At 45.1% G+C, this 18,727-nt stretch overlaps 1 protein-coding gene across 1 annotated transcript in view; it reads right to left on the reverse strand.

Annotated features, from left to right (window-relative positions):
* BEAN1 (brain expressed, associated with NEDD4, 1) overlaps positions 1–18,727 on the reverse strand; it is a 49,679-nt gene that overhangs the window by 12,142 nt on the left and 18,810 nt on the right. Inside the window, exon 2 of the mRNA XM_011932121.1 lies at positions 691–954. Within this exon, the coding sequence (XP_011787511.1) occupies positions 691–954 (264 nt within the window). The remainder of the gene's footprint in view (positions 1–690; positions 955–18,727) is intronic.

Genomic DNA, 18,727 nt, shown 5'->3' on the forward strand with positions numbered 1-18,727 from the left:
TCCATCCATCCATCCATTCATCCATCCATCCATCCATCCATCCATCCATCCATCCATCCATCCATCCATCCATCTGTCCATCCAGGCACCAGCTGGACCAGCCCTTGGTGCAGCCTGGACCAACAGTGGCAGGGGAGGAGTGATACACTCTCCCTCTGACCTTCAGCCTCACTCTGAGTTTCTTTTTTTTTTTTTTGAGACGAAGTTTCGCTCTGTCACCCAGGCTGGAGTACAGTGGCACAATCTTGGCTCACTGCAAGCTCCGCCTCCCAGGTTCATGGCATTCTCCTGCCTCAGCCTCCTGAGTAGCTGGGACTACAGGCGCCCGCCACCGTGCCCGTCTAATTTTTTGTATTTTTAGTAGAGACGGGGTTTCACCGTGTTAGCCAGGATGGTTTCGATCTCCTGACCTCGTGATCTGCCCGCCTTGGCCTCCCAAAGTGCTGGGATTACAGGCATGAGCCACTGCACCCAGCCTGAGTTTCTCTCTTAGCAGTCAACTGGGCCTCTCATGCCACTGAGAACATTATGGTGGGCACCTGTGAGCTCTTCCCGATTGCCCAAGACTTCTAGGATGATTTCCCGACCACCCTGCTCCACCCAGGGCAGAGTTGCCAACTCCTTGATGCCTCGTGGGTTGCAATTGCAATCAGATGAGGTCCCAGGGCCCTAGGGTGGGCGGCAGCTCACCGTAGCCGTGCTCGTACTCTCGGTGTCGACGCCGGCGGTGGTGATGGTGGTGGTGGTGGTGGTGGCGGTGGCGGTGGCGGTGCCGCTGAAGCCGGGCCTGCCTGTCCCTGCGGATGCTGCCCACGATGATGGTGATGCAGGAGAGGATGATGACCACACCTATGACGGCACTCGCCACCAGCACAGGGGACACGAGCAGATGGCTGTGCTCTGAGCTCTCTGAGAATGTGGGGTAGAAGTAGTTGGTGTGGTTGTATCGTGCTACTGTGGACAGAGAGAGAGGACCCTGAGCTGGAGCCCAGGCCTGCCACACCCCTTCCTCCTCTACCCCTGCTGCCCTGTGAGCTGTTGCTCCCTAAATAAATGGAGGAGGGTCTGGGCTCAGGCCCACAGATTATATCCTGTCTGCTCTTAGGAGGGAGAAGGAGAGCAGCACCTCACTCCGCTGCCTACAGGAGCCTCTGGTAGTGAGGGCTGACTGTCCCTCCTCTCCTCTGAAGCCTCTGCCCACAAGCGGAACTACCTCACAGATAGGAAAAGGGAAGCTCAGAGAGGGCAGTGGACTTGCCCAAGGTCACACAGCAAATTAGTGGTAGAGCTGAGGCTTGAATCCAAGACTCTTAAAGCTAGACAAATTGAAAGGTCAACATGATTTTACCAATGTCTTAGGAAGCAGTGGAGGATCTATAGGGGGACAGAGTATGAGGAACGATTCTGCTGGCTTCAGGCAGGCCTGGGGCTGTGGGCTGAAATTCACCCAGTTGCATCAGGAGGTTGGATCAGATAAGAGAAGGTTTCCCAGAAGAGGGAAGGCCAAGGTGATCTTGGAGGGTGAGGATGAGTTAGCTCAGGGAAGGCAGGGAGACAGGCGGGACAAAGGCACAGAGGGGTGGAGGGGACTTCCAGGGAGGATGTGGTGTGATGGGAGCAAGGGGAGAGTGCAGGAACCTCCTCTGGGACTAACAGCTGCATCCTTGAGAGTCCTACGGAAAGAATCTCCTGGGAACAGGTGACTTAGTCCTCCCGCTGGAAAAGATGATGGAGCCTTGGGAGCTGGGCTCCTGGGGGAGGGGTCCGAGTCAGCTAGGGGCAGCCATGGGCACCACTGCCTCACTTGGACAGTCAGCTCCTCATTAGTGAGTGTCTTGGAGTGTCATGGAATTCCCTCCAACTCAGCCCTGCAACTCAGGATGCAGCTTTCTCCTTTCACAGATAGGTGGACTAAGACTCAGCACTGGTAAGTGACTGGCCCATGGTCACTCAGTTACTCCATGGCAGAGCTAAGCTAGAACCTAGGTCTGGCTTCAAAGTCCAGTGCTTGCTCTTCTGCCCTCAGTGCATCTCCTGCTCTCAGTGCAAACCCTTCCTGAGGCTGCCAGCCGGGTCTCTGAGCAGCAGCAGGGAGCCAGCTTCAGATACTTAATGAACCACAGGGTCACAGGCAAGCACCAGGAAGGTCAGATCTTTCCTGGGCTCTGTTCTGAGAAGGGTCCCCTTGCACATTCTCCCAGAGCCCATGTTCAAGCCCCAGCTTTGCATTTGTTACATATGATCATGTCTGGTTTCCAGGGCTTGTGTTTGATCACTCTCTGTGTCCTCAAACTCAACAATGGGGCTGGGCACTCCAAAGTTGCCTAATGCATGTATTGAGTGAGTAGCTCCAGTCTTGAGACCAGATGGGGAAATGGCAGGGAGGCCTTGCAATGCCTCAGGAGAGTGAGGCCTCTGTCTTGGGTGGTAATCAAGGACAGCATGGGTGGCCACCTGCCTAAGTAGCTGTAGGAGGGCTTTTTTCCCAGGTGAGGGCCTAGTCATCTACCAATCAGAGGCTTCACATTCAGCTGTGATCGCTTCGCCTTCCCATACCTTTCTAGCACTGACTCCAAAAGCCTCAACCACATTCAACCTACGACAGGAACAGGTGGTAAAGCACAAACTCAGGACCTTAGCTGGGGCTAGAAACATGCCCTTGGGGCAGGTCTGACCCATGCTGGTGGCTCTTGCAGCCTACTGGCCTTCAACAGGAGGGACTGAGGTGGAGGCCCTAGTGTCTGGGCCTGTATGTCATCCCACTCTGAGAGCCAAGCCTTTGCTGAAGTTCACTGTGAGATGCTCCCCTGGAGAGGCATGCACTGGAGAGAGGGAGCACCCTAAGGCTTCCGTTGGACATGTATGCTTCCTGACTCTCCGATGTGAGAATGCGGGGTGTGGAGATAAGTGACTCCATCTTGGATGCTGATATAGTTTGGCTGTGTGTCCCTATCCACATCTCACCTTTAATTGTAATCCCTATAATCCTCCTGTGTTAAGGGCAGGACCAGGTGGAGGTAATTGAATCTTGGGGGCAGTTTCTCTCCCCCATGCTGTTCTCGTGATAATGAGTGAGTCTCACGAGATCTGATGGTTTTATAAGTGTCTGGCATTTCCCCTGCTTGCACGCATTCTCTCTTCTAGTGCCCTGTGAAGAGGTGCCGTCTGCCACGATTGTAAGTTTCTTGAGGCCTTCCCCAGCCATGTGGAACTGTGAGTCAATTAAGCCTCTTTTCTTTATAAATTATCCAGCCTCAGGTATTTCTTCATAGCAATGTAAGAATGGACTAACACAGCTGCTAATCCGCCATGTTGACTTCTGATTAGCCCCAGTCCTGTGAAAGCCTCCTGATTCTCACTTTATTTACTGTCCTTAGCATAAGAACATGTCAGCCTTGATGTTATTGCACAAATTATAGGTTATGACGCATGTAGCATTCTTGCCTGTTCTGGAGGGCTGCCTTTAATTGTCTTGCACAGAGCATGTATACTCTTTCCCTATGATATATAAGCCCTGGGTCTGGGGATTAACAGTGTGGAGATCTACCTGTTTTGCTGCTGTCCAAGACTACGCTGCCATCCTTAAGTTCCCCAAATAAATCACTCTGTACTGACAAATTAGATTTGTCTGCCTCACTTTGTGAGTTCTTGGCTACTTCTGCATTTGGGGGTTGCTTTGCATATATGGCCTTTTAAAGAACAATGGGGTATAAAAATTCCTGGAATTCTTTGAGGGTCAAACACAGGCCACTGTTTTCAGAGCTCCTACTATGTGTAGGATAAGTGATGAGAGCTCATTTCATTCTTGGAGCTATTTCAGCCAATTATCCCCATTTTACAGGTGAGGACACTGAGGCTCAAGGTATTTTAAGTGATTCATCTGTGGTCAGACAGCCAGTAACATAGCCCAGTGAGACTCTCTCTGGGTCTTGCTCTCCCCAGTAAACCTAAGGAGCTGGATAAGAAGTTCTCAGATATATAAGAAAAATAGCACAAAAAGAGGGACGAGGGAATAGAGTTATATAGGAGTAACTGGAGTAACTTAATTCTCATTGGAATGAAGTTAGTATAAGTATTAAGTAGATTCTAATGAGTTAAGATGTATATGGCAAGCCCTAGAGAAACCACTACGGACATAACTCAAATATAGTGAAAAAATCATTAAAGAAATTAAAATATTACATTAGAAAATACTCACTGGAAGCAAAAAGGAGAAAAAGAGAAACAAAAAAGACATGAGACATACACAAGACAAAAAGCAAAATGGCAGATGTAAATCCAACTATGAATTACATTAAGTTTGATTGATTAAATAATCCCATCAAAAGAAAGATTGTCAGAATAGGTAAAAAACAGAATCCAACTATATACTGTCTATAAGAGTCTCACTTGTGAACCAAAGACACAAATAGGTTGAAACTAAAAGGAAGGAAAAAGAAATACCATGCAAATTGCAATAATAAGAAAGCTGCAGTGGCCATAAGATCAGAAAAAATAGACTTGAAGACAAAAAATGTCATTTTATAGGGATAAAGAGTTAATTCATCAGGAAGTTATAACAATTACAAACATATGCACCTAATAATAGAGTCCCTAAATTCATGAAGCAAAGTTTAACAAATTGAGGGAAAATACAATAAAATAATAATAGTTGGGGACTTCAACATTCCATTTTTAATAAGGTATAGAGAAACTAGGCAGAGACCAATCAGGAAATATAAGATTAGAACAGCATTATACACAAACTAGACCTAACAGACATCTATAGAACACTTCACCCAACAACACCAGAATATGCATTCTTCTGAAGCACAGGCGGAACATTTTTAAGGATAGGCCATAATACAAGCCTCAATAGATTTTAAAATGTTTGAAATTGTACAAAGTATGTTTCTGGTTATAATAAAAAATTTGAAATTAATAAAAAAATTTGTGAAATTCACAAATACATGGAAATTAAACAGCACACTAATAAATAGTCAAAGAGAAAAGCATAAAGGAAATTAGAAAATACTTTGAGATAAGTTAAAATTACATTGCACTAAAACTTGTGGGATGCAGGCTGGGCGCAGCGGCTCACGCCTGTAATCCCAGCACTTTAGGAGGGTGAGATGGGTGGATCACTTGAGGTCAGGAGTTTGAGACCCGCCTGACTAAGATGGTGAAACTCCGTCTCTACGAAAAATAAAAGAATATTTACCCGGGCATGGTGGTGGGTGCTTGTAATCCCAGCAACTTGGGAGGCTGAGGCAGGAGAATCACTTGAACCCAGGAGGCAGAGGTTGCAGTGAGCAAAGATCGTGCCACTGCAGACTAGCCTGGGCAACAAGAGCGAAACTCCATCTCAAAACAAAAAACTTGCAGGATGCAGCTAATGCAGTGTTTGGAGGGAAATTTATGTATGTAAATGTCTACATTAAAAATGAAAAAAGATCTCAAATCAACAGCCTAACCTTCTACCTTAAGATACTGGGAAGAGAAGAGCAAATTAAATCTGAAGTGGGCAGAGGGAAGGAAATAATAAAGATTAGAGTGGAAAATAGTGAAATAAAGAATAGAAAAACAATAGAGAAAGCCAATAAAAGCAGAAGTTTCTTTTTCTTTTTCTTTTTTTTTTTTTTTGAGACAGAGTCTCACATTGTCTCTCAGGCTGGAGTGCAGCTGCAACCTCTGCCTCCCAGGTTCAAGTGATTCTCCTGCCTCAGCCTCCTGAGTAATTGAGAGCATAGGTGTGAGCCACCTCGCGCAGTCCAGAAGTTGGTTCTTTAAAAGATTAACAAATTTGGCTTGGCACGGTGGCTCACACCTGTAATCCCAACACTTGAGGAGGCCAAGGTGGGTGGATCACTTGAGGCCAGGAGTTCCAAGTCCAGCCTGGCCAACATGGTGAAACTCCATCTCTACTAAAAACACAAAAAATTAGCCAGGTGTGGTGGCTCACACCTGTGGTCCCAGTTACAGGTGTTACCACAGACCTTACAGAAATAAGAATTTTCAAGGAATTCTATGAACAACTGTATGCCAACAAATTGGATAACTTGGATAAAATGTACAAATTCCAAGAAATACACAAAAGTAAGGAAAAAGACTTGAAACGGAAACTCTGACGAGGCCTGTCACAAGCAAAGAGGTTGGATTATTAACACAAGAAAACTTTTCAGCTTCCTTTTCCAGAAAGAAAATCCCAGGACCAGATAGCTCATTGGAGAATTTTACCAAAAATTTACAGAAGAAATAATAACTTTACGCATATAGGATTTCGGTTTGGGAAGAGAGAAGAGTTCTGGAGATGGATAGCGTTGATGGCTGCACAGCAATGTGACTGTACTCAATACCAGCAAACTGTATACTTAAAAATGATTAAAGTGATAAATTTTATGTTACATATATTTTATCACAACACAAAAAGCTAAAAAGGAAATAATACCAATTTCCATATACTTTTCTAAAAAACAGAAGAGGAGGGAACACTTATTAACTCATTCTATAAGTCCAGCATTACCATGATACCAAAACTAGACAAAGACATTACAAGAAAACAAAATTACAGAACAATATCTCCTAGGAATATAGATGCAAAAATCCCCAACAAAATACTAGCAAATTGGATCTGGTAATACATAAAAAGGATTATACACCAGGACTAGATAAGATTTATCCTGGGAATGCAAGATTGGTTTAACATCCAAAAAGTCAATTAATGTAATATATCAATAGACTTTAGGACATCAGTAGACTTTAGGACAAAAACCACATGATCAAAACAGATAGAGAAAAACATGACAAAATGGAATTCTCCTTCTTGATAAAAACACTCAACAAACTAAAAATAGAAGGGAACTTCCTCAACCTGATAAAGGGCATTTATGAAAGACCCACAGATAACATGGTGCTTAATGGTGAAACACTAAAACCTTCTCCCTAAGATCAGGATCTAGACAAGAATGTCCACTTTTGCCACTTCTATTCAACATTATATTGGAGATTCCAGATGAGGCAATTTAGGCAAGAAAATGAAATAAAAGGCAATACAATATGCATTTAATGTATTGTCAAATACAATAAAGGAAGAAGTAAAACTACATTTGCAGATGACATAATCTTGTATATAAAAAATCCTAAGGAATTCATTCAAAAACTATTAGAACTAATAAATTCAGCAAGGTTGCAGGATACAAGACTGATATATAAAAATCAATAGTTTATTTATACGGTAGCAATGACCAAATCTAAAATGAAATTAAGAATGAAATACTCAGGAGCAAATTTAACAAAAGAAGTACAGAACTTAGGCTGGGCACAGTGGCTCACACCTATAATCCTAGCACTTTGGGAGGCTGAGGCCAGTGGATCACCTGAGGTCAGGAGTTTGAAACCAGCCTGGCCAACATGGTGAAAACCGTCTCTACTAAAAGTACAAATAAAATTAGCCCAGTGTGGTGGCAGGCGCCTGTAATCCCAGCTACTCAGGAGGCTGCGGCAGGAGAATCGTTTGAGCCTGCGAGACGGAGTTTGCTGTGAGCCGAGATCGCGCCACTACACTCCAGCCAGGGCGACAGAGCGAGACTCTGTCTCAAGAAAAAAAAAAAAAAAAACCACAAAATGTATACTCTGAAAACTCTAAAACATTTTCAAAAGAAATTAAAGACCCATATAAATAGAAAGACATCCCATGTTTATATTTCAGAAGACTAAATGTTGTTAAGATGACAATACTCCCCAAATTCATCTGAAGATTCAACACAATGCTGATCAAAGTTCCAGCCTTCCTTGCAGAAACTGAAATGATCTTACGCTGATCTTAAAATTCACATGAAAATTCAAGGGGCCAAACATAGCTAAAATAACCTCAAAAAAGAACACAGTTGGAGGGGACACATTTCCTGATTTCAAAACTTACTACAGAGCTACTGTGATCAAGATAGTGTGATACTAGCATGGAGATAGACATATAAATAAATGGACTAGACTTGAGAGTTGAGAAACAGACCCTCACATTTATGGTCAGTGGATTTTCAGCAAGGGTGCCAAGACAATTAAATGGAAGAAAGAATAGTCTTTTCAACAAATGGTGTTAGGATAACTGAATGCTTACATTCAAAAGAATGAAGTTGGGTTCCCTATGTAATATAGAAAAATCAACTGAAAATGGATTAAAGACCTAAATGTATAACCTAAAACTATAAAACTCCTAGATTAAAACATAGGGGTAAGTTGTCGTGATTTTGGATTTGGCAAATGATTCTTAGATATGACACCAAGAGCACAAGAAGCAAAAGAAAAATAGATAAACATCAAAATTAAAAAACTAGTGCATCAAAGGATACCTTCAAGAAAGTGAAAAGACAGTCTGTAGAATGGGAGAAGATATTTGTGCATGACTTATCTCATAGGGGACTTGTACCTAGAATATGTAAAGAGCGATTACAACTCAATAATAAAAAGATAACCCAATTAAAAATTGTCAAAAGATCTGAATAGACATTTCCCCAAAGAAGATACAATTGGCCAGTAAGCACATGAAAAGTTGCCCAACATCATTAGCCATCAGAGAAATGCAGATCAAAGCCACAATGAGATACCATTTCATACCCAGTAGGATGGCTATAATAAAAAAGACAGATAATGCCAAGTGTTGGTGAGGTTGTGGAGAAATGGAAACCCTTATCCACTGCTGGTGGGAATGTAAAAGGTACAGGTGCTTTGTGAACACAGACTGGCAGTTCTCAAATGGTTAAACATAATTATCACATGATCCAGCAATTGCACTCCTAGGCATATGCCCAAGAGAAATGAAAACAGAAGTCCACACAAAAATTTGTACATGAATATTTATGAGTATTATTCATGGTAGTCCCGCAAAGTACATGGTGCACAGCTGTCTCTTTCTCATCCTTTAGATCTTTCATTGAAAGTCAGCTCCTCAGAGAGGTTGCTCCTGATTGGCCTCCACGCCACTATATGTTATATCACCTCATATGTTTTCTTTGAACAACAGTCATCACAATCTCTAAACATCCTGCCTATTTATTTGTTTACTTGTTTATTAAATTATGATGTCTTTGGATTCCCTGTCCACCTCATTAGGTTGTTAGATCTTTGAAGGCAGATATCCCATCTGTCCTGACAGTTTTGTTTTGTTTTGTTTTTTTTTTTGAGACAGTTTCACTCTTGTTGCTCAGGCTGGAGTGCAATGGTGCGAACTCAGCTCACCGCAACCTCCACCTCCCAGGTTCAAGCAATTCTCCTGCCTCAGCCTCCCAAGTAGCTGGGATTATAGGCATGTGCCACCATGCCCGGCTAATTTTGTATTTTTAGTAGAGACAGGGTTTCACCATGTTGGCCAGGTTGGTCTCGAACTCCCGACCTCAGGTGATCCACCCACTTTGGCCTCCCAAAGTGCTGGGATTACAGGTGTGAGCCACTGCCCCTGGCCTTGTCCTGACTCTTTCATTGTGTGAATCTGCAGCACCCAGCCAGGTACTGGGCACATAATAGGTGCTCATTAAATATTTGTTGGGTGACTGAGTGAACTGCAGAGAACTTAGTTGGCTCTGTGTCTATCTTTTCATTAGTCTAGAATTCAGTTTCTTCTCTATTTTTTGACTGATTGTGACAGCTTGAGTTTTGGATGAAGTGCCAACCTCTAATTTTTATTCTCTTGGCTACAGTAAACTAAAGTTTGTCATTTTTCTTCAAGACTCACAGAGAAAATGTGGCAAGGTGAGGCTCTCCTCCATCTTTTTCTTGCAGGCAAAGGGAATCAGTTTAATTTGCCTTGTTTGACCTCAACTTAGGAGAAATCTAGTCCTTGTCTGGTGAATCTATAGTATACCTGCCACCGCTTTCTAAGTCTATGCCAATGGCAGACATTACTAATTGACCATGGTTCACTTTCCAGTTCGGTTCAGAAGGCAGCCTCAGCATCCTTCTCAACACAGCACTCCATGCTGTGACTACAACTGGCTAGAGTTGATTATGAAATGGAGCTTTTGGCTACCACTCATCTAGCATGATCCCAGTCCTCCCTGCTACTATTCCTGAGCCAATGGCCACTCTGATTGCTCTCTGTCATGCAGCCTCTCACCTTCAGAGCCCAGGGCAGGACTTGGGAGTATCAGGGACACCAGCCCTCCTTAGGGAGGGTAGTGTGAGGGGTTCACAATGCCACAGAATAGTGGGCTGGCTCCAAGAATCTTGTCCCCAGTGGGGCTCTGGAATGTCTTCTGACCCCAGATGTTGCAGTGGTTTGGGACACACTGGTCACCCAACGATCCCCCATGACCCCTGGCCATCTCAGGGCTGCAGGTGCTTAGATTGCAAACCTAGAGTTGGATGTGCGTGCGTGCATGCGTGCGTGCGTGTGTGTGTGTGTGTGTGTCTGCCTGCCCACACAGCATGCAGAACCTGCCTCTGGGACCAGCCCCATTGGGTCACCTTGAAGATGCCCCTCCCTGCCTGAGCAGCAGATGAGAGCCTTGCCCTTGTCTGGCAGCACCAGGTCCATTACCAGCTGGGCAGGAGATGGCATCACCCATGCCTGCAAGACGGAGCCAGTTGGTGCAGGCATCTGCTTGCTTGAACGGTTAGGAAATTAATCTCCCAGTCACCACAACCGGCAGAGGTAGGCGCTGCTTTAAATTATGAGGGAAATTCTTCCAATTTCCATACCAAGGGCCTATTTTATCAAAAAGATAAATATGACTGCAGAGAAATAACATGATGACGATCCTCCTTCCCACCCCTGGCCTCCCTGTCGCCCTGTACCAGCTGCGGCAAGGATAGAAGATGAAACAAGCTTTGCCTCCTTTCTGGACTTTCTTCCCGAGCAGTGTTTACAAAGGTGCTCATGATCAGGTGGAAACCTCAAAAAAAAAAAAAAATTGGCTCTTCTCTTCTCTGAGATACCACTTCCCCCGCCATGCAGCATGAGTAATTACCATCTCCTGAGCACCTACGATGCCTTACACCATACATGGTATTTGTCATGTACCATATTATGTCATTTAATCCTCATGATGGTCTATGATGGGATCCCCAGTTAACAGGTAAGAAAACAGCCTCAGAGAGGTGAAGTAACTTTCCAAAGGTCACACAGCCCCACAGATAGAGACCTGGGTCAGTGGGAAACTGAAGCCCTATGCTTTTAGCTAAGATGCTATTCTGTGGCTAGCAGGCACCGTGCACTGGGAGTTCTGGTTTTTTAAATCTTGTGAAGGGAAAATGCCCTTCTTCCCAAAATGATGTTTTGCTTCTTCTGAGCCACTTGATATATAGCCAGAGCCAGCCATGACCTGGGGCTATTCACGATGAAGGAGTATCAACAGCTGAACATTGCTGATAAGATACCAGGATTCCAGAGATGGGAGCCTGTGTGTCTTAGAAGAGATGGGCCACAGCAGGCAGGTGCTTGGGGAGAAGCAAATCATCCAGGGATGTGCGAGAACCTCCTGTTCTGTATCTGTTCTGTCTCCGGGTATGTCCTAGAGATGTTCTAGATTGCAGGTAGGGACCCATGGGTGATTTCACCGAAGAGGAACAATGATAACGATAAGAGAGCTCTCACCGACAGCACTTACTGAACATCCATCAGGCTCTAAACTCTTTTCATGCATGCTTCTCTCATTTAATCTTCACAGCAGCCTCGAGACGTGGAGAGTGTCTTTCCTTCATCTTACAGACAGGGAAGCTGAGCACAGAGCTGCTTAAAATGGTGAGTCTGGAATGCTCTTTGCAATTCCTGAACTGGCACTCTCCAGCGCTCTGGTTCCACAGGGACTCAGAACGCCAGCAGGGTGGGGCCTGTGTCTCTCTCTCTTGTTACCCCGTCTGCCTAGGATACTGGGCAGGGGGCAGGGCCGGTGCAGAGAGGAAGCTCAGGAGCCATTTGAATTGGACCAGGGGGAGTCTGTGACTGGTTGCTAGGTGTGTACGGTGTGGCTGAGTACGTCCCAGGGGAGCTGCTCCCGGTCACCCATTGGCCCATCCTCCCATCCATCACCCACCCAACCCCCACAGCCCAATCGTGGGATCCACAGACATTTACAAGCACTGGCAGAGTGTCGGAACAGAGTAGGTGCTTTCAGCCAGAAGAGCAAGTCAGGACTTAAAATTAAAGAGTCCTGGTTTGCAATGGGCTACCCATCAATGATAAATCAGTTTGGCAAATTCCATTATAGGAGATCCTTGGGGCACCGATGAGGACTTGACGCATTTGAGGAATCATAAGAGAGGAGGAGGCTGGAGGGAAGCCTGGTGGGGGCTAAATTTGGAGGGGCTTGCAGGGGCCAGGCTATGAGGGGTCTTGAAGATCACATCAAGAGACTGTCCTTTGGGATGGGTGCAGTGGCTCATGCCTGTAATCCCAGCACTTTGGGAGGCCGAGGTGGGTGGACCACCTGAGGTCAGGAGTTTGAGATCAGCCTGGCCAGCATGGTGAAAACCTGTCTCTATTAAAAATACAAAAAATTAGCCTTGTGTGGTGGCAGGCGCCTGTAATCCCAGCTACTCAGGAAGCTGAGGCAGGAGAATCGCTTGAACCTGGGAGGCAGAGGTTGCAGTGAGCTGAGATTGTGCCACTGCGCTCCAGCTTGGGTGACAGAGTGAAACTCCACCTCAAAAGAAAGAGAGAGAGAGAGAGAGACAGAGAGAGAGATTGTCTTTTTCCCCAAGGGCAAAGAGGGGCGTGGTCAGAGCGTTTTAGGAGAGCCTCTGGTTGCAGATGGAGGACAGATGGGCAGAGGCAGTGTTCGGGGTAGGAGACCAGGGAGGAGGCTGCTGCAAGGGTCTCCATGAGCCTGGAACTGGGGCTAGAGGAGGCTGAGCCCACAGCCCCTGCCCTGCACAGAGCTGAGCACAGAGCTGAGCACAGCTTGGATGAGCACACTCCATGCCACAGAATGACACTGCAGGGAGTTCCTTGGCCTCTCCAGTTAGTTGTCCTCTGAGCAGGCTTCAGAGACAGCCCTGGTATTATTCCCATTCCACAGATGGGACCCCAAGTCCTCTGACGAGGCAGGATTGGTGCCTGGGTCCATGGGCCTCTGCTGTGCAAGGCAAAAGCCAGCTCTGGCTCCTCCAGCTTCTAGTCCAGGGCTGGGACTGGCAACTGCACGGAATCATAAGGTCCTAAATGCCGCAGACCTGGATGTGGAAGTGAGTCTGGGGCTTGCTTCCTCTCTGTGTGGATGCCATTGTCACCCTCATTTCCAGATGAGGACATTTTGCCCTGGTGAGCTAAAGTTATGTGTTCAAGATTGCCCACCTAGTTTTGTGGCAGATCTGGAGTTTAAACTCAGGTTTATCTGATAATTTATCAAATAGTAGCACAGAGCAGAAGAAGAGAGCAGGGTTTTGTGGGGCTGGGGGGTTTGGGTTGGGGACTGGAGAACTGGGCTCTGTTCCTGGTTCTGTCACTCATTTACTGTGTGACCTTGGGCATGCCCCCTGCCCTCTCTGAACCTGCTGGCCATCTGTTTGAAGAGGCACCAATTATTCAACTCCCTCCAGAGTGGGAGGGAAGGGGGCCAAAAACTATGAGGGGAGGCAATGAGATGCAGGCCTGTATCAAGTGGCTTAGGTCTGGGCTGGCTCCAGTGTGGGGAACCTGGGGAACATTAAGGGCAGGGAAACTGAGGCAGACTATCACTCCCAAGTCCTTGCTGAGTGTAGCATGGAGGCAGCTCCACAGACATTCTGTCTGGGTTCAGGGAAGTGTTCTTTGCAGCCTGAAGCTACCTGAGCTGCAGTGACAAAGGGAAGGAAAAGAGATGCAGAAGTGCTGACTCAGCACCTTCAGGCTGCCAATCCTGCCCACTCTCTCAGAGATGCTGGTTAGAGGGAGAAGGGGGGCCAAGGACTCAGAACTAACGGATGGCTCCTGTCACAAAAATTCCAAAGACATTTGTCACAGGTCCACTTCCCTGGTAAATCTGGCCTCAGCAGTGCATTCTTCCTCCACGGCTGAAACGGACGGGGTGAGGCGTGGAGTCATTGGAGGGAGTGTAGGGAACATGACTCAGGCACCATTTTCCCTCTGTTCACCATTGGCTGGTCCCATCCTCCAAGCAGGGACTTCAAGAAGGGCTGGGGGAGGGGACATGGCAGGGCAGGGCTAATTGATTTGGATACTTCTGAGTCTCCTCTGCTGCTGTTTATTTCGGGGAACTTTTTAGCTCACTTGCTGATACCTGTCCTCTGGTCACCAGGAGACTGATAGAGGGATGTTGGAGGTCTGGGGACAGGCCAGGGACATCTCAGAGAGGAGGACACAGAAGGGCTGGATCTCGAAGGATGAACTAAGCATATAGGGATCAGTAAAGGGAAAGAGGAGCATGGGCAGGAACACAGAGGGGTGAGCCTTTGGGATGTCACCTTGATGGCAGCTGAACAAGAGGATCATTGGGTGAGGAAAAGGATACTTGGTGTTCAGACTACTTCTTACAATGGGGACGCATCTCTACAAGAAGTCAACTAATGTCTTTTCATGGTCCATGCCACCTGGCATTTGTGGAATTGGGAGCGGGGCAGATTACAGTGGACAGGAGAAATGGAAAGTGACATCATAAACCTGTTCATCAATCCTCCATCAATTCACCCAGCCAACAAATCATCCATCCTCTCAGGCATTTACCTATCTATGCATCCACTCAACATCCACTCAATCATCCACTTATCCATCCATCCAACCATCTATCCATCCATCCATCCATCCATCCATCCATCCATCCCCTCACCAATACTCACAAAACGCTTAATCCATGCCTGGATATATGCTAGATACTGGGAACGCAAATATGAATCAGACTAAAATGGACCTCTAAAACTGGGGAAAGCAAGAGGTCCCACACAGCTGCCCTGGCACTGTGAGGGGAGTCTTGGTGCATCACAGAGTTCCCTGCTCCCACCTCTGCTTCCATCTGTTTAATGTGTCAGAGTGAACAGGAGAGCACTTCACTGCCAAATAGAAGCTTTTCAACCATTGTGTTAAAACATAACTGGAAAAATACAAGTGACCACCCACAAACCCTTAATGGTTCTATAAATGTAAGATGAAAGCAATTCATTCCACTATTAAGATACATTCTGCCACTTGAGTTTATTTAAATAAACTCACTAAAATTAACTCACATATTCCTCTGCGTATCTAACTTCCTTAAGTTTACCACCTTGTCATCATTGACTAAGGTTTTAACTCCGGCTTAAAGAAGAACTTATTTGTTGGCTGAAAAACTCACTGAAACAATTTCACAAGTTACTTTTCCCTATTTCTGCAGAGGAAATGGCAAACTGGTTGACATCACAGAACCACGCCACGGTAGAATTAAACATTCCACTTGAACCCACACCAAGCTCTCATTTTCTTGCTAGAATAATGACTGGACTCGACCTGCTCATATTTTCTTCTCTTTCATCACCACCTAGAGTTGGCTTTTGGGCCATTTTCCACAAACAGCCCAGAGGCTTAAAAATATATATATATATATAAATATATATACACACACATACATGTATGTATATATATAATGCCAGTGGAGTTACTGTGCATGCCTGATAAGTGGAATTGGGTTGAGAAGTAGATTCTAGGGGGCTGGCTGGGCCCACCTACCAGCTAGGGTATTTCCTCCCACACCCTAGCTTGCATTTTGCTACTCAAAATCATGGCTCAGAAAAATGACCTTTGACTATAATATGGACTTTCCAGGAAGCTAGTGAATAATTGACATGTAAAATGTTAAATTCATGAATGCTGTGAGTTTTCATCAGCTATCCCACCCAGGGGAGAGAGACTATTTACAAAGGATTGTCTGAAGGCCATGTCATCTGCACGCTGCTCTGCTCAGTAAAAGTTTTAGTCCTTGGAACAAGTTCAACCAGCCTAGAGCTGTGTTCCTAGGCCACAGTGATTGAACCTCCTTCCTAAGAACGAGCTTCTTGGAGTTGGGCTTTGGCTTTATGCTCACAGCTTGTATTGAGGGGACTAGCTTAAGAAGTAGCTTTATCATAGCCAGGAGCATTGGCTCACACCTGTAATCCCGGAGGCTGAGGTGGGCAGACTGCTTGAGCCCAGGAGCTCAAGACCATCCTGGGCAACATGGTGAAACCCTGACTCTTCAAAAAATACCAAAATTAGTTGGGCATGGTGTTGTGTGCCTGTAGTCCCAGCTACTTGGGAGGCTGAGGTGGGAGGATCACTTGAACTTGGGAGGTCAAGGCTGTAGTGAGCTGTGATTGCACCACGGTACTCCAGCTTGGGCGATAGAATGAGACTCTGTTTAAAAAAAAAAAAAAGAAGTAGCTTTATTATAAGCATGTTGCTGCGGGTATTGTCCACTATACTTCTCAGTATCCCTAGGTAAGGCTCCATGTAATAAATTTCTCCAAGATATGAGGGCCAGGAAAAGCTTTTCTTTGAAAGGACTAGTTTCTCCTTATAGACCGTGAGAATCATGTAACTGATCCTCTTTACTGTTTCACTTTGGCCTCCAGGAAGCTCAGAGACACTCTGTAGCTCAGCTTCAAAAGGAAAAGAAACCAGTCTGTCTTTGGCTCTCTGGTGCTAGTTAGCATCATTCAACACAGCCAATTTCCAGATTCCCTCTGTGAGTCAGATTTGGGAGAATGAACCAAATCTGTATGTGCACATCACCATTACATTCATCACATGCTGTTGTAGCTGTGAATAATCATTCTGATTTGGGGGTGTTTCTTGCACTGCTCTAAAAGCTATTGGGAGAGGATGTACCTGGAAGTGGTAAATGCACTGTTTAAGAACCTGGCTTATGACACCGACCAGGGTATTTAACACCTAAGTACCTTAGCTTCCTCATCTCTAAAACAGAGTAATGACCACTCAGAGTGTTCTGTGAGGATTAAGGGAGATAATTTAGCAGTCCATACACGCAACTATAAAGCTGGACAAAACTCTCAAAGTACCGTTGCAGTTCTCTGGAAATTGACCAAAGGTATACAATGAACTGAGAAGCACTTATTATGAAAAAGACTCAATGTCAGGTAAGTGCAGTGTGAACCTGTAATGTTCTTGCCTATGACTGCCTCCATACCCCTCCCCACCAACGCTGCTCCCCAGTCTGTGAAAACCAGAAGCTTCCCTGCTACTGTTGGAAAGAGCCCATCCAAATGGATCACACTTTCTTGTTTTTCTTTGTCTTATAAAGTATGATCCATATTCAGGAAAAAATAAAAATAACAAAAAACCAAAACCAAAGCAAAAAACCCATCAATAGAAGCTGTGGGTGAGTGTCCTCAGGTGTTGGATTTAGCAAAGAGTTTAAAGCAGCTGTTATAAATATGTTTGAATAACAAAGCAAAGTCATGTCTAAATAATTAAAGGAGAGTAGGATGACAATGTCTCAATGAATAGAGAATCTTAATAAAGAGACAGAAATTACAATAACCAAATGGAAATTCTGATTTGAAAAATACAATAGCTCAAATAAGAAATCATTGGAGGGATTCATTGGCAGATTTGAGATGGTGGAAGAAAGAACAGATGAACTTGAAAATGAATTGATTAAAAAGCAATCCAATGTGAAGAAGAGGGAGAAAAATGGATTGAAGAAAAAAATGAACAGAGACTCAAAAACTTCTGGAACAACATCAAGCATAGCAAAATATGTGTAATGGGAGTCCCAGAAGGAAAGGAGAGAAAGGGGCTGAAAAAATATTAGAAGAAATAATGGTGACAATTCCCCAAGTCTGACAAAAAAACTACATATCCATGAAATTCAACAAATCTCATGTAGAATAAACACAAAGAGATCCACACCTACACACATCACAGTCAAACTACTGAAAACCAAAGACAAAAGACAAAGAGAAATCATGAAAGCACCAAGAGAACACCAGCTCATCACAAACAGGGGGAACAGCAATATGATTAACGGTTAATGTCTAATCAGAAACAGTGGAGGGCAGAAGGCAGTGGAATGACATGTTCAAAGTGCCAGGAAAGGCTGGGCATGGTGGCTCACGCCTGTAATCCCAGCACTTTGGGAGGCTGAGGCCGGTGGGTCACTTGAGGCCAGGAGTTCAAAAGCAGCCTGGCCAACATGGTGAAACCCCATCTTTACTAAAAAATACAAAAGATTAGCTGGGCATAGTGGCACACACCTGTAATCTCAGCTATTCAGGAGGCTGAGGCACAAGAATCGCTTGAACCCAGGAGATGGAGGTTTTACAGTGAGCCGAGATCACGCCGCTCCATAAACCAAACAATCCCAAAGTGCTAGGAAAAAAAAGAAAAGAAAAAAGAGACAAAAACTAAAACCAAAACTAAACAAAGAAGAGTTTTTTCTTTTCTTTCTTTTCTCTCTCTTTTTTTTTGAGATGGGGTCTTACCGTATTGCTTAATGGTGCAATCTCGGCTCACTGCAACCTCTGCCTCCTGGGCTCAAGTGATCCTCTGGCCTCAGCCTCCTGAGTAGGTCCCCCCTGGGACCACAGGTGTACCCCACCACACCTGGCTAATTTTGTGTATTTTTGGTAGACATGGGTGTCATCATGTTGCTTAGGCTGGTCCTGAACTCAAGTGATTTGCCCACCTCAGCCTCCCAAAGTGCTGGGATTTCAGGTGTGAAACACTATGCTTGGCTCAAACAAGAGTTCTACATTAGCAAAACTGCCCTTCAAAATGGAAGGTAAAACAAAGACATTTCTAGAAAAAAAAATGAGAGATTTTGTTGCTAGCAGATATGCCTTATGATAA

The sequence above is a fragment of the Colobus angolensis genome, unplaced genomic scaffold (assembly GCF_000951035.1).
Source record: "Colobus angolensis palliatus isolate OR3802 unplaced genomic scaffold, Cang.pa_1.0 Scaffold93, whole genome shotgun sequence".
Lineage (NCBI taxonomy): Eukaryota > Metazoa > Chordata > Mammalia > Primates > Cercopithecidae > Colobus > Colobus angolensis.